This window comes from Chiloscyllium plagiosum, unplaced genomic scaffold (assembly GCF_037043375.1).
Source record: "Chiloscyllium plagiosum isolate Xiang-an unplaced genomic scaffold, Cpla_swu_hap1 HiC_scaffold_6, whole genome shotgun sequence".
In the NCBI taxonomy this organism is placed as follows: domain Eukaryota; kingdom Metazoa; phylum Chordata; class Chondrichthyes; order Orectolobiformes; family Hemiscylliidae; genus Chiloscyllium; species Chiloscyllium plagiosum.
Window position 1 is genome coordinate 117,632,816 of NW_028270144.1, and position 16,386 is coordinate 117,649,201.

General features: G+C 41.1%; 1 protein-coding gene across 4 annotated transcripts in view; it reads right to left on the reverse strand.

Moving 5' to 3' along the window:
• The window catches only part of dhrsx (dehydrogenase/reductase (SDR family) X-linked), a 293,611-nt gene that overhangs the window by 167,513 nt on the left and 109,712 nt on the right, over positions 1 to 16,386 (reverse strand). For 3 of the 4 annotated variants that reach the window (XM_043692379.2, XM_043692380.2, XM_043692384.2), the window contains 2 exons: positions 15,148 to 15,255; positions 4,526 to 4,594 (listed from right to left, as the gene is read on the reverse strand). In XM_043692379.2, the coding sequence (XP_043548314.1) occupies positions 4,526 to 4,594; positions 15,148 to 15,255 (177 nt within the window). The remainder of the gene's footprint in view (positions 1 to 4,525; positions 4,595 to 15,147; positions 15,256 to 16,386) is intronic. The other variant, XM_043692383.2, reaches the window with a different exon arrangement.

Genomic DNA, 16,386 nt, shown 5'->3' on the forward strand with positions numbered 1-16,386 from the left:
CAGTGAAGAGCAATGCAAAAAACCTAAAAGAAAAACAGAAATTGCAAGAAAATTTCAGCAGGCCTGGCACCATCTGTCAAGAGAAATCAGAGTTAACGTTTCGGGACCAGTGACCCTTCTTTCGGATACAAACAAAACCTGTTCAATTCATCTGCCAATTCTTTACTTTCCATTATTAATTCCCAAACCCTTAGGAGCATTCACTTTATGAATGCTTTTGCTTTAATGAACTCTTACTATCTGGTTTGATATTTCTAGCTAGCTTTTCTCATGTTCTATTTTATTCCTCCTTATTGATGTTTGAGTCATAGCATCATAGAGATGTACAGCATGGAAACACACCCTTCGATCCAACTTGTTCATGCCAATCAGATATCCCAACCTAATCTAATCCCATTTGCCAGCACCTGGCCCATATCCCTCTAAACCCTTCCTAATCATACACCCATCTAGATGCCTTTTAAATGTTGCAGTTGTATATCTTCTTTCACCACCTCTGGACAAAGGAAAACATCAAAACTCATTATGTTAAAATGGGCATTAATGCTTTTGCACATACCTCGTCATCTCACAATGGAGACTCAAATGGATCAAATAAAGTTACGCTGTTAGTTCAATGACCTTCTAATTATCCTAATGAGAAATGCCATCAGTATGATTGCCTGACTGAAATCTAAGCTTGTATCCAACTCCAAGATTCAATGTTGGTTTCAGTTTGACACTCCAGAAGGAGGGCTGGACTCTTAATCTCTATCTCTAAGTTGCTGGTTGGAAAAAAGGCTACATTTTACCTGGACTCTGTCCTCTGGGAAGTTCTAGCTCACATGAACAACTTTTTACTACCTCCAATTTTACAAAAACGTGTAACTTGTCACCTATCTCCTCTTCTGTCTTCCTTAATTTCCCAAGTCCATCTGTGTGTGATAGAGTAGTAAAGCAATTCCTTAGTGTTGTGAATGTTTTGTTAATAAAGTCTATCTTTCATTCCATCTTAAAGGATTTTGCTGTGCATTTGTTTCAAGAATTGGAATCCAAAAACTGGTGTTTAGGGAACTGGTGTTAGTCTACCTCAATGAAGGATGCGAATCAAAAGAAGCAAGGGTAAAACAATCAATACCTCACTGTCCCATGCTTAAGACAGGAAAAACAATCATAATTTAAATTTACCCTATTTCCCTTTGTCCATGATACACGACCAACATGATAAACCAAGTTGAAATTATCGGTAAAGTAAATCCAATTCCTTTACAAGCAAAGTGTGTGTTTTTCTTTCAAAAAAGAAGGAATTGCGAAATGTTTTCCCTATATACAAATAAACATTTCAGATCCCCAATCAGGAAACAAACAATTTGATTGACTTTGTCACCACAGACAATTCACCCTGATGGTTTAATAAGTGAATGGGCGATAAAATGTACGCCACAATTAAATGTTAGAATCGATTAACTTTGAACAGAAAGCAGCCACAACAGAACATCTTTAATATGGTCAAAGAGTTGCAAAGAATTTTGATCATTTTTATTTTTATTCTGCCCAATTCCTTTCCTCTGTTTGCTTATTGGATGTGGGCATCACTGGCTAGAACAGCATTTTTCTTTTACCCATCCCTAATTTCCCTAATTTTAAATATCCTGTGGACCTAAAATCACTTGTTAGCCAGCCAGGTAAGGCTGGCAGACTTCTTTTCTGTAAAGACATTACTGATCAGTAATCACACTAAGCTGGAAAACTTAACAGTCAATTGAATCATTACCACCTCAAGAAAATTCAAAAGCATCAACAGAAATTGTTTGAAAATTCAGAGGAGTTTTGGAAAACTGAGGCAAATTCATTCTGACCGGTTAATCTTTAACAGTACCATGAGGTGCCATGTTGGCACAGTATGAGGTATCATGTTAGCACAGGCTGTGGCAGCTGTAATACACATCACTGCCAACTGTAGGGGTAAAAGATCCAGCCTATTGCTCCTTTCCTATTAGATGTAATATAGAAACATAGAAATATAGCAGCAGCAGGAGGCTATTTGGCCCTTCGAGACTTCTCTGCCATTCATCGCAATCTTGGCTCATCGTCCAACTCAATAGTCTAATCCTGCTTTCTCCCCATAATCTTTGATCCCATTTGTCCCAAGTGCTATATCTGACCACCTCTTGAATACATTCAATGTTTTGGCATTAACTACTTCCTGTGGTAATGAATTCCACAGGCTCATCGCTCTTTGGCTGAAGAAATATCTCCTCATCTCTGTCCTAAACAGCCCACCCTGAACCCTCAGACTGACCCCTGGTCCTGGACACACCCACCATCGGGAACATCCTCTCCACATCTACCCTGTCTAGTCTTGTTAGAATTTTATAAGACTCTATGAGATTCCCCCCACATTCATCTGAACTCCAGTGAAAACAATCCTAACCTAATCAATCTCTCCTCATATATCAGTCCCGTCATCCCTGGAATCAGCCTGGGAAAACTTCGCTGTCCTCCCTCGAGAGCAAGAGCTTCCTGTCTCAGAAAAGGAGACCAAAACTGCACACAGTATTCTAGGTGTGGCCTCACCAAGGCTCTGTATAACTCCAACAACACATCCCTGCTCCTGTACTTTACACCACTCACATTGAGAAGTCCAACGTACTATTTGCTTTCTTTACCGCCTGCTGCACCTGTATTCTTGCATTCAGCAACTGGTGCACAAGGACACCCAAGTCCCACTGCACAGTCCCTTCTCCCAAATTATTGCCATTTAGGTAGTAAACTGCCTTCTTGGTTTTGCTTCTAAAGTGAATAACCTCATATTTATTCAAATTGTACTGCATCTGCCATTGATCTGCCCTCTTCTCCAGCCTGTCCAGATCATGCTGAAGGATCACAGTTCACCCTCCCACCCAATTTGGTATCTTCTGCAAATTTTGAGATGTTACATTTTGCTCCCTCATCCAAATGAACCTCACAGTTCTACTACCAACCTATGTAGTGTTTCTGAAAACTCTGCAGTATTTCCATATTTGTAACCGTTTATAGAAGTGATTTTCTGTAGTTCACAAAAGGCCACAGAAATTTCTTTCCATTAGAGAGAGAGAGAGAGAGAATTAGTTACATTGCTTGAGAGGCACCACATCACTTCAAGCATGGGGAAAATCAAGGAGACAAGTGTCGTGAATTAGCGATCAGCCTTGCTAAATGTGGTCTGACTGAGCTGACACCAGCAGATGAGTACATAGCCTAAATATGCTAAAAGGAGAAGAATTAGTCATCTGGTAGGACAGAACTTAAGTCAACCTCTCACTATCTCTTCCATGTAGACTCTAGCATTGCTGAAAATGGTCACATTTATTGAAGGCTTTCATCTTGCACTCATTTAGGCATTTCACAAGAATATACTTTCAACAGGAAAGCAAAATTTGATAAGTCATGAATATGAGTACACTTGGGCATAATAAATGTTTGTTTTCTGCTTGAATTTGTATTGTTGAGAAATGTTCTGATGAGTAGAAGATGAAAAGCTATGACAAAAATGCGTCCTTTTCAGCAAAACTAAAGCAAAGTAATTATTTTCCCATTGGTCCCCTCAATTCTCCACTGCATTCTGTAAAATTTCAAGAAAACGATAATGATGCTTATATTAATGTACCAATCAAAGTCAAGAAATATTAAGAAAATGACTAGATTGTTTTAAATTGTGGAAAGCTAAGGATTTATTATAGTCCTCACTGTAGGAGTAGGCCACTCTTCCTTTTTGAACCGGCTAATCTCTCAAATGCTCTGTCAAAAATGTCAATCTTTGCTTCAGTCAGGTGAAACATCAGCCAATGTTAACCCTCTTAAATCAGGTAAGAATGTAACTTAATTTATTGAGGTAATCTGGGTGCTGGTGGGTACATTCTGTATTTCCAATATATTTCCTTTTATTACAATAATCCTACTGTAATTAAACTTATTACCTGTATCTTTGCAAGTGTTTAATGTCAGGCGCTCCGAAAGCTAGTGTGCTTCCAATTACACCTGTTGGACTATAACCTGGTGTTGTGTGTGATTTTTAACTTTGTATACCCCAGTCCAACACCAGTATCTCCAAATCAAGGCTTTATTACTTTTCTTGGGACTTGTTGGTAATAAAATTTTTCTATCTTTCATTCAATTAAACCTTGTAATTGTCTCTTTTATTTTGCTTATGGCCAGCTTTTAATCGAAATATTTAAATTGTGTGTCAAAATAAAAGAGATAAAAATAATTCTTGCAGCCAACTAATCAAGAGATGGTTAAAAAGAGCCAAAATATCGCTTGGTCATAAGACAGACAATTTAAGAACAAAAAACATTGTGATTGATCTTTTTATTAACATTAGTCACAGATTGCTTCATGATAAGCTGAGCTTCTTACTCTCATTAACTGCAACCATTTTTGCACCAAATCTCTTTAAGACAACAGCATTTATTTCTGTCCCTTGCTGTCTTTAATTAAAAATCTACTAAAGGAGTTAAGATGCTACAAACAATCCAAATATTTCCTGCAAAGGAATGAATGGTACCTTTGTCATTCCCAGTTTCCTTGACAATTCTGCTTACGGATAGTTTTCCCTGATTTTCATGATTTCCAGCTGAAACAAGAAAGAAATGCAAAATTGTTACTATGCTGCCCTCAAAAGCAAAGGATGTGTGCCAGCCACTAGCAATTGTTCACAGGCAAGGGAGAAAAAGCTTATCAATGGATGTCATTCCTTCATTCAGTGGCTGCTTAGCTATCTATACACATACAAACATAATGACAATACACACATGAACAAAATCCGAACAGCCGTGATAACCATCTCTTCAATATACGAGAAGGAGCTGTTGAGTACCTTAGTTTACTGTAGAAGGCGACAAGACCTTCTGATTTGTGGGCAATTCCTTTGCAAATGTCTTAACTTGACCTTTACAAGTGCTCATTTGTTTCATTTCTAAATGTTCTTACAAACAGAAGAGTCAGAAACAGGACTCTTAACCTTCTCCACCATTTAAAAAGGTTATTGGGCCGCATCTGGAGTATTGTGTGCAGTTTTGGTTGCCATACTATAGGAAGGATGTGGAGGCACTGGAACGGGTGCAGAGGAGGTTTACCAGGATGTTGCCTGGTATGGTAGGAAGATCGTATGAGGAAAGGCTGAGGCACTTGGGGTTGTTTTCATTGGAAAAAACAAGGTTTAGGGGTGACTTGATAGAAGTGTACAAGATGATTAGGGGTTTAGATAGGGTTGACCATGAGAACCTTTTTCCACGTATGGAGTCAGCTATTACAAGGGGGCATAGCTTTAAATTAAGGGGTGGTAGGTATAGGACAGATGTTAGGGGTAGATTCTTTACTCAGCGAGTCGTGAGATCATGGAATGCCCTGCCAGTAGCAGTGGTGGACTCTCCCTCTTTATGGGCATTTAAACAGGCATTGGATAGGCATATGGAGGATAGTGGGCTAGTGTAGGTTAGGTGGGCTTGGATCGGCGCAACATCGAGGGCCAAAGGGCCTGTACTGCGCTGTATTTTTCTGTGTTCTATGTTCTATGTAACTCCTCAGGTCTGGCAGCATTTGTGCAGACAGAATCAGAGTTAACACTTCAATTCAGGCATGTCTCTATTTTTGGAACTAAGGAAAGAGATGGAAAAGTGATGAGTTTTGGAAAGAAGTGGGGAGGGGCAAGTGAAACAGAAGGGAAAATTAAGTGAATGCTAGAGGGCAAAGGAAATTTGAAGTCACTGGTTTATTTTTATTGATTCACAGATGTGGGCATAGCAGGCCAGGCCAGCATTTACTGCCTATCCCAACTGCCCAGAGTCAACCACATTGTTGTGAGTCTAGAGTCACATATAGGCCAGACCAGCGCAAGGATAGCAGTTTCCTTCCCTAAAGAACTTTAGCATCACAGAACAAAAGGCCCTTCTTGTAGGGATGGGAGACAGGTCCAGTGTAGGTGGAAAGGTAAAGGTAAATTTGCCGTAATCTTATTAGATAATAGAGTTGCTCATTAGAAAGAGAGAGGTTACTGGTGGTGGTTTAACCTGGGGGTCACCACACCCCAGGCAAGGGAACAGGTTGAGAAGGAGAGTCCTACATGGTAACCTCAGCCAGAATGGGAATTAAACCAACGCTAGCATTAGTTTACATTGCAAACCAGTCGTCCAATCAGCTGAGATGTACATTGTGCCATAGTTGGACAAAAGACCAGTCAGATACTGTGACTGCCATTTAAAATTGGTAAAGGCAGCATCAAATGGCAGGATAAGTGTGAATAGATAGATTTAATGTATGAGTATGGGATATCTTCTGTGAAATGGTGTGGAGATTTACCGAAGCTATTGTTTGCTGCAGTATAACCATTCCCATTTTGCAGTGGCAATATAACTTGATGCACCTCATCACCCATCTCAGTGAACAAGCACACTGGCTCTGAATAAACTGACCTGCTTATGGATCCCTGCTAGCAGTCTGCTAAGTGACATAGTGATGGGTCTACTTGTCAAAAGTATCAGGCACTCCTAAAGGAGCTAGAGAAATTGCACTTTTGACAAAACATTTATTTGCCCTTGCTTTCAATATCCTCAGCTAATGATAAAGTGAAATCAAGAGATGTGAAAACTTGAGCCTTGCAGTCCTAATATTCACAGGATTGCTCAGGGCACAGTTAAGCATAATGATCACACTGCAATGCAGCGGAACACACTCTCTTCAATCCTCAGTAAATTATCTCCAAGAAAAGAGTTATTATTTTAAATTAAAAATTCATTTCAGAAACCCATCATCATCTTCACATTGCAACAAGGGATATGCAATAACTGTCGGTCTGACTTATTGAGTAAATTAAACTTCTGTGTCATGTAATGAAAACATATCTATACCTGCATACTTTATAGGTATTTCTCAAACCTCAGCACACCTAATCATAACTGTCACCTAATCATAACTGTTCAATTAACTTTATTGTGTTTCTTTATTTGCACAACTTTTTAAAAAATTCAACGTAGAATGTTGGCATCACTGGCAAGATCTGCATTCATTGCCCATTCCTAATTGCTTTGAGATGTCGGTGGAGAGATGCCTTCTTGGACTGTTACAGTCTGCACGGTGTAGACATACCCTCACTGTTGTTCAGAAGAGAGATCCAGAATTTGTCTCATCTTAAAAAAAGACACAGCAACATAGTTCATGAGAAAATCCTCTACTTATATCCTTTTCTTTTTCATATTGAGCAGTGTCCTCTGTGAAAACTAACATTCAGTTCCAAAAGCTGCAGGTAGCAACATTTAATTTTGCCCAGTAATAGGGGAGAGGCTTTTTACAAGATTTTCTTTCGGTCACTTGGGACAGTTTGGGGCTCACTGAAAACAATTTCAGATTCAGGATTAGTTGGAGGAAGAGACAGAGAGAGGCAGACTCTAAAGTAGGTGTGCTGATCTTAGTTATCCTGTACAAAGACAACCAAACTATCCGGTATCTGGTTAGGGACCACTCATCTTTTACTTTTGGTGGACATAAGGTGAGATTTAGGAGAAAGTGAGGTCTGCAGATGCTGGAGATCAGAGCTGGAAATGTGTTGCTGGAAAAGCGCAGCAGGTCAGGCAGCATCCAGGGAACAGGAGAATCGACGTTTCGGGCATAAGCCCTTCTTCAGGAATGAGATTTAGGACCCAAGCAAAGACAATAAAGCTATAGCATTCCACAATTTTGAAGAAATAACAATATTGACTATAAAAGGTGGAATAGTAATATAACTGACAAAACATAGACAACCTATTTCTAATTCCCAGAATTAGCATGTGGAAACATGTTAGTATACTGTGATTGAACACCTTGCAGTGCACACCAAATTAGCATAAGCAATCAAGCCAGATCACACAGATTTTTCAGATTCTTCCCCTCAGATATTAATGATATTAATGAAAGGGGAAATTGTGTGTAACTAATTTGATAGAGTTTTTTGACAAAGTAACAGAGAAACTCAAGGGGGTTAACACTATTGATGTGGTATACATGGACTTTCAGAAGGCATTTGATGCAGTCCCACACAATGGACCTGTGAGGAAAGTTACAGATGGTGAAATAAAGGAGTCATTGGAATGTGGATACAAAATTGGCTGAGTGATAGGAAACAGAAAGAATTGGTCAATGGATATTTTTCAGGTTGGAGGGCAATTTGCAGTGGAGCTACCCAGGGGCCAGTATTGGGATCCTAACTTTCCTGATGTCTATTAATGCATCTGGATCTTGGTGTGCAGGGACAATTTCATCATTTGCAGATCACACAAAACTTGGAAGAATTATAAATGTGAGGTGGACAGGGTGGATATATGGCAGATGTTTGATGTAGAGATATATGGGGTGATGTATTTTGTAGGAAGAACATTGAAAGATGGTATAAAACAGGGGTACAAATCAAAAGGAATGCAGGAGCAGAGGGACTGGATTATCTGTGCACAAATCATTAAAGGCCACAGGGCAAGTGGAGAGAGCAGTAAGTAAAATATACAACATCCATAGCTTTATTAAAAGGGACATAGTTCAAGGGCAAGAAGGTGATGTTGAATTTATATAAGACACTTGTTGAACCTCAGGTGGACTTTTTTCTACAGCTGTCTGTGTTCACATTATAGAAAGGATGTGGAGAATATGCAACAGCAATTTATAAGATGGTTCCAGAGATGAGAGATTTCAGCTATGAGGACAGATTGAACACTGTTCTCCTTGGAGAACAAGTCCAACTGAGGCATTCAAGAGGGAATTGGATAATTATTTGGATAAGAATCTATAAGGATATAGGAAAAAAGCCAGAGATTGGCATGATAATTTGAAGAATCAGTTCAGGTACAATTGGCTGAATAGACTCCTTCTTCACTAACAATTCCATGTTTCTGTAACATGGTGGGTCATCAAATCTTGTCAAACTTCACAAATAAATACAATTCTTCATTTTGTTGATCTGGCCTTGAAACCTTCCCTCAAAAGCCATCCTGTCATAGACTACCTCAAAGCTTGTTTCTAATCTAGTTGATTACCATCTTGTCTGCCTGAGACTCTTTAAACTGCAGCTCAGTGCTTACTCAAAGGCACAACCCAGCTTTTTGCTGACAGCTAGCTTCATGAAGCTAAAACTTTTGTGTTTTCCCTGAGCTTTATTCTTGCTTAGCGGCCTCTAGCAGACACTATTTGTGTGCGTGCTTTTTAACTCCCATTCTTATCTAAACAGATCTATTCGAGGCACCTGGCTTCTTAGGAGTTACTACAACATCCATGACTCTTGCTAAGCCTTCCCTGCAACAACTAATTCCCTAGTAATTCTGAGAACTTAGCCTGAGTTCTAACAGCACAGATTTCCAACTGTACCTGACTTCTCACTGGGTCCCCAGCTACAGGTTCTGGATTAGTGGTGCTGGAAGAGCACAGCAGTTCAGGCAGTATCCGAACCCCCCAGCTACAGGTAAATAGTGAATCCTGGTTGCCTTTTCAATCGGTCAACAGTTCATTCTGCATAGAGCTAGTACTCTTTCTCCAAGGACTTCCTTAAAGCCCAGTTCTACGGAGCTTGTGATGGTACGGCACCTGTAACAAATGTATTCTGTGCTATTTCTCTTGTAGAGAGATGTTGGCACAGTGGTGCTGAAATGTCTCCTTCAGACATGCAGTTGGAAAACAACTTTTGACTTCTCCCTGCAAAAAGTCAAGAGTGGCCGGGTCAGGGCTCACACATACCCAGGAAGGGTTTTACGTTTTGCTGTCCATTAGTGAAAAGTTTCTGTTAGCCGTGTTATGAACCAGACCATACACCCTCAAAATATTTTAAGGTAGCCAATACCCTGACTATTCTTATTTTAAAGGTAGATGTGAAGTGGGTGTTCCCATTTGCAACTGGTCAAACCACTCAACGTTAAGCAAAACACAATTTATTTAAACACGTTAGTCAAAATACAAACAAAAGAAAGAGGAATTTAGAATAACTATTGGAAAACTTAACCAAATAATAGATACAGTACCGATTACTAATTAACTGTTCCAATACAGTAACATCCCATAAATAGACCCCTTGGCAAAAAAGTAAATCCAGACACAGATTCTTACATGCCTTTCAACATCAAGAGAGATTTCAAAGAAAGTCACAGTTAGGAATCATTACTTCACACCTTTAATGCATTGTCTGAGTTGTGATGTCACCTTTTCTTTATAAAACCTTAAGTTATCTTGGGACTGTTCTGGGATTTACATATTAATCAATCTAAACTTGCATCCCCATTCTAAGTGATTAAAGACTTAATGGCTATCTAGATTTGCTCCATACATCGCATCAATTGTATGACGCTTTGATCTTTTATGATAAATTCTGTGTCCTATGATCCTGCTACACTAGCTACCTGATGAAGGAGCAGCATTCCGAAAGCTTCGCCTTCCAAATAAACCTGTTGGTCTGGTGTTGTGTGATTTTTAACTTTGTCCACCCCAGTCCAACACCAGCTCCTCCACATCATCACTGGAGCTTGCAACCCTTCTGGGACACAAACAGCCTACAGATAAAAAAACTTGAAAGCTTGATCTGGGAGGACTGACCACTGCACTTCCAATGTACAACTGTTTTAAAAAAACCTTATAAGCCTCCTCTGATTGTTGGCTTAGGCTTTCTCTTGTAGCCACTTTGGCACCTCTGCTTTTACCACCTCTCTTCAAAAATACTCAGGACAAAATAAGTTTTGTAAAATGACAGCAACATCACAGCTGGCTGCTGGAACTAAAGGCTTGAGTTCTCTGCAGCCAAGGTCTCAGACAGAGAGGCTGCCTCTTAAAAATCAAAAGGGACAGATTGTTTCTTTCTTCTGGACTGGCAGAGACAGCACGTGAGAAGCAAAACTATTTTGCTGAATTTCATTTTTGCCAAGAAGTGTGTTCATGGGTTGCTGCTATATTGCAACAGTTAATGATTAGATTAGATTACATTAGATTACATTACAGTGTAGAAACAGGCCCTTCGGCCCAACAAGTCCACACCGACCCGCCGAAGCGAAACCCATCCATACCCCTACATTTACCCCTTACCTAACACTACGGGCAATTTAGCATGGCCAATTCACCTGACCCTGCACATCTTTTGAACTGTGGGAGAAACCGGAGCACCCGGAGGAAACCCACGCAGACACGGGGAGAACGTGCAAACTCCACACAGTCAGTCGCCTGAGGCGGGAATTGAACCCGGGTCTCAGGCGCTGTGAGGCAGCAGTGCTAACCACTGTGCCACCGTGCCGACGTTATCTTGTTAGGTATGTCAATTTAGCTAAAGTCATGCCAATTCTTGTTTTTTGTACTTTAACTCTGTGGTAAAAATAAAGTATATTCAGATTAAAGCCTGGAGGTAGACCAATAAAATCATATCTGGAACACAGCACCTTCCACTTGCTTTTAAATAAATATAAAAATCAGGGTCTCAACTATCTCCTTACAGGGGGAGTCTGGGCTGGTCCATAACAAGCTCTTTGACTCATCTCAAATTCACTGAGCACTTTAACATCACAAAAACCACGTGGTTCAGTTGCCTTCCCTGTAACAGAACTAAAACTCAGCACTTCTAACATGGTATCTACCCTCTATTTTCTGAACTCAATTTGAACAGCATGGATATTCAACTGCTCTTAACTATTTCACACCATCACCTACACAGCACCCAAGGCGATCTATTGCCTTCTCTGCAGGATTTCTAAATATCAACATTCCCAACACAGAGTCTGTCCTCGTCCCTAATGCTTTCTCCAACTAACTGTAACTCCAGTATTGCTTATCAGTGACCCCTGAACTGTCTGAAGTGACCCACTGAGAAGCCTTTCATATAATGCTGGGCAGAATCGAATATTGCCACTTAGCAACTTTTGGAAATGAATACACTCTGAATATTGGATTTCTCAGAGAATGCTGGTTGCTCAGTATAAATAAAAGGATCTAACTAAAGGAGTTCTTCACACGATCAGGATGATGTATGATTTGGACGGGACCTTTCAGGTAGTGGTGCTCACATATGCTGCCCTACTCCTTCCAGATGGTAAAGGTCACAGGTTTGGGAGGCTCTGTCAAAGGAGCCTTAGCAAGTTGCTGCAGTGCATCTTGTAGCTGATACATACATTAGTGTCAGTGGTGGAAAGAATGAATATTAAATGTTCTCAATGGACAAATGGCTGCTTCGTCGTGGCTGACGGGCTCATGTGTTGTTGGAACCGCTCTCACCGAAACAAATGGAGAGTATTCCATCACATTCATGATTTGTCACTTAAAGAAATTTTAAATCTTTTTGGAATCAGGAGATGAGTCACGCACTACAGAATTCCCAACTTTTTACTTGCTCTTGCAGCCACAGTATTTATATGGCTGGTCCAATTCAATTTCTGGTCAAAAGTAGCCCCAAGATAATGACACTGAAGAATGTGCTTGTGGTCATGTCACTGAAAGCCAAGGGGAGAACGTTAGATTTTCTGTTATTGCCTGGTACTTGTCTGGTATAAATATTGTCACTTATTAATCCAACTTTGAACGTTCTCCATGTTTTATTGCATGCAGACATGGACTGCTTCAGCACCTGAAGAATTATAAATGGGTTGAACATTTTAAAAACATCAGTAGACAACCTGATTTCTAATGTCAAAACTATAAGATGTAGGCATAAGATGCAGGAACAGAAGTAGGCCATTCAGCACATTGAGTCTGCAGTGGCACTCAAGATCATAGCTGATCAGATAACTGTCAATTCCATTCTCCTGTCTTTTCCCCTTGATCCATGATTCCCTTATTGATTAAACATCTATCTCAATTTTGAATATATTTAATGACACAACCTCAACAGTCCCTGCAAACATAGAATTCCACAGACTCACTACCCTCTCAGAAAAGAAATGTTTTCCTCATCTGCATCTTAAATGTGTGACCCCTTATTCTAAGATTACGCCCTCTTTTCTCGGACTCTCCCACAAGAAGAAACAGTCTTTCCACAGTGACCCCTAAGAACCTTGTATGTTTCAAGATAGTCATTGATGAAACTGCTGACAATGTTTGGGCCTAGGATGCTGCTCTGACAAACTGCAGCGATATCTGGGGGCTGAGAACATTTACCTCCAACGGGCTTAACCTTCTTCCTTTCTGATAAGTATAACTCCAGCCACTGAAAAATGTACCTTCTAATTCCCACTGACTTCTATTTTACTTGGGCTTCTTGATATCACATTCAGTAAAATCCTGCCTTGATGAAGAACTGTCTCTAGCAGATCACCTCTGGAATTTGTTTTTATTCATTAGGTGAGCATCACTGGCTCAGACAGTATTTGGCCCAACCTGAATTGCCTAGAGGGCAGTTAAGAGTCAACCACATTGCTGTGGGTCTGGAGTCACAGGCAGACCAGGTAAAAACACCACTTCCCTTTTAATCATTCAACTCTTAATTCCAGAAATTTTTACTGGATTCAAACCCCGGTCCCCAGACGTTATGTGGGTCTCTGGATTAACAGTCAAGACCACTAGGCCATCATCTCTCCCTGATTCATGTATAAGGAAAATCAGATCTCTCTGCAGTGAAAATTTTTGAAGTTTCTCTCCACTTAAATACTGGTCTGCCTTTCATTCATTCTAGCAAAGTGAACAAACTCTCATTTTCCAAATTAAATTCCATCTGCCAATTTTCTGCAAGCCCTAGTTCCCCCATAACATTATGCAATTAGGGATGGTATTAAATGCTAGCTGTGACTAGCAACGCCCACTTCCCATGAAGTAATTCCATCACAGATGCCAACAGAATTTAAAATTCCATTCATAAAATCTGGAATTGGAAGTGCGTCTCAACAATATTAATAATAATAACATCCTGGAATTTACCACCTATTTAGTTGGACTAGTTTCATTAATATTGAGCTTACTAAAGCAGGTCAGATGCAGGGAATTTTGTGACAAGTAATTCCCCTCATGATTTCTTTACGCTTCTCCATCATCTGCAAGGCACAAGTCAGGCGTGTGATGGATTACTCCCCACTTGCCTGGATGGGCACAACTCCAATAACACCTAAAAAGCTTGACACCATCCAGGAAAAAAGCAGCCCACTTGGTTGGCACCCTTTCGAACACTTTCAACATTCACTCCTTCTAACAGTAACAGCAGTGTGTGCCATCTGCAAAATTCTACAACAACTCCCCTGGCAGGGTAGGGCAACAAGAGCATCGTAACACCACCACACGCAAATCTCTCCTCCTCCTTGTAACACCACTACCCGCAAATCTCCCCTCCTCCTTGTCACATATGGGGCATGGACAAGATGGGCCTTATGGCCCCCTTCTGTACTCCATCATGTCTATGGTTCTGCAGAGGCAGACGGTGACAAAATGGCAATGCCACTATGTTACTATTTTACAAGATTAGAAAATTCTGACACTGGAGGCTGGCATCAGTAACAGTGAACATGAAACATTTCACCTGACAAAAGTGCCGAAAGTTATTGATTTCAAATAAACGTGTTGGACAATAACCTGGTGTCATGTGACTTCTGATTTTGTCCATCCTAGTCCAAACACCGGTACCTCCATATCATGAAACCACCGTGCCTTGTAGTAAAAATGCACCTGGCTCAGTATTGCAATCTGCCATCCTTATCCAGTCTGGCCTACGTGTGATCCCAGGAGAAAGTGAGGTCAGCAGAAGCTGGAGGTCAGAGTTCGAGAGTGTGGTGCTGGAAAAGCACAGCAGGTCAGGTGGCATCCGAGAAGCAGGAGAATCGACGTTTTGGGCATAAGCCACACTCTCGGCTACATGTCATTCCAGCAATGTGGTTGACTCTTCAAGGCCTTTTGAAATGGCCTAGTATGCCACTCATTTTAAGTGCAATTAGGGATGGACAATAAATGTTGCCATTGTCAGATCTTATCCAAGAATAAAGAAAAGAAACACCATCCTGGCTTGGAAATACGATATTGACCTGTCGCAGGGTCACATTTTCGATTGGTAACTTATACATAATGCTGGGTAGTGTTTCAACTAACTTACCAATGATGCTGCACTCTGTGACCAAATAAGAAAGTTAGCATAAATTCTACAGAGCTTAGATTGAAGCCATGACAAAGGAATCTCAAATGGTTTGGCTTCAGTGTCACATATTATCATACGAAGGAAATTACCTATAATCACATGCATGCCCAGTCTTGAAAGATGTTTTGCGGTCTCATACCCGATCCCTTTGGCACCACCGGTCACTATGGCAACCTTTGCTTTTTGCGGAGGAAGAACTGTAACAAAACAAAGTAGAATTTCTTGATGACCCAGCCCTACTTGTGTTGAACAATCACAAAAACCTTTTAGTGTCAAAACGTGTGGCGCTGGAATAGAGTTGATGTTTCGGGCGTAAGGTCTTCATCAGGAATGTTGGTGATGGGGAACTGAGAGATAAATAGGGGGTGGGATTGGGGCTATGGGGAAGATAGCTGGGAAAGCGATAGGTAGATGCAGGTGGGGGATAATAATGATAGGTCAGAGGGGAGGGTGGAGCGGATACATGGAAAGGAAGATGGACAGGTATGACAGTTCAAGAGGGTGGTGCCAGGTTGGAGGGTTGGATCTAGGATGAGGTGGGGGGAGGAGAGATAAGGAAACTGGTGAAGTCGACTTTGATGTCATGCAGTTGGAGGATCCCAACGCGTAAGATGAGGGGTTCTTCCTCTGGTTGTCAGGTGGCTTGGATTGGGTGGTGGCGGAGGCCCAGGACTTGCACGTCTGTGGCAGATTGGAAGGGGAAAATTAAGTGGTCGGCCACAGGATAGCAGGGTTGTTTGGTGCATGTGTCCCAGAGATGTTCTGTCTCCCCAATGTACAGGAGACCACATTGAGAGCCAAGGGCACACTAGATGAGGTCTTTGGATGTGCAAGAAAATCTCTGCCGGATGTGAAAAGATCTTTGGGGCCTTGGACGGAAGTGAGGGGCGAGGTGTGGGCTCAGGTTTTACACCTATTGCTGCGGCAAGGGAAGGTGCCGTGAGTGGAGGATGGGTTGGTGGAGTGGGCATGGACCTAACAAGAGAGTCAAAGAGAGAATGGTCTCTGCAGAACACAGTTAGGAGTGAGAAGGGAAACGCATGGTGGGGTGTGGAGGGGTCTGATTGCAGTTGGCAGAAATGGCGGAGGATAATGCGCTGTCTCTAGAAATTAGTGAGGACCGGAGGTTATAGAGTCAAAGAATCATAGAGATGTACAGCATGGAAACAGACCCTTCAGTCCAACCCGTCCATGCCGACCAGATATCACAACCCAATCTAGTCCCACCTGCCAATATCCCTCCAAACCCTTCCTATTCATATACCCATCCAAATGCCTCTTAAATGTTGCAATTGTACCAGCCTCCACCACTTCCTCTGGCAGCTCAT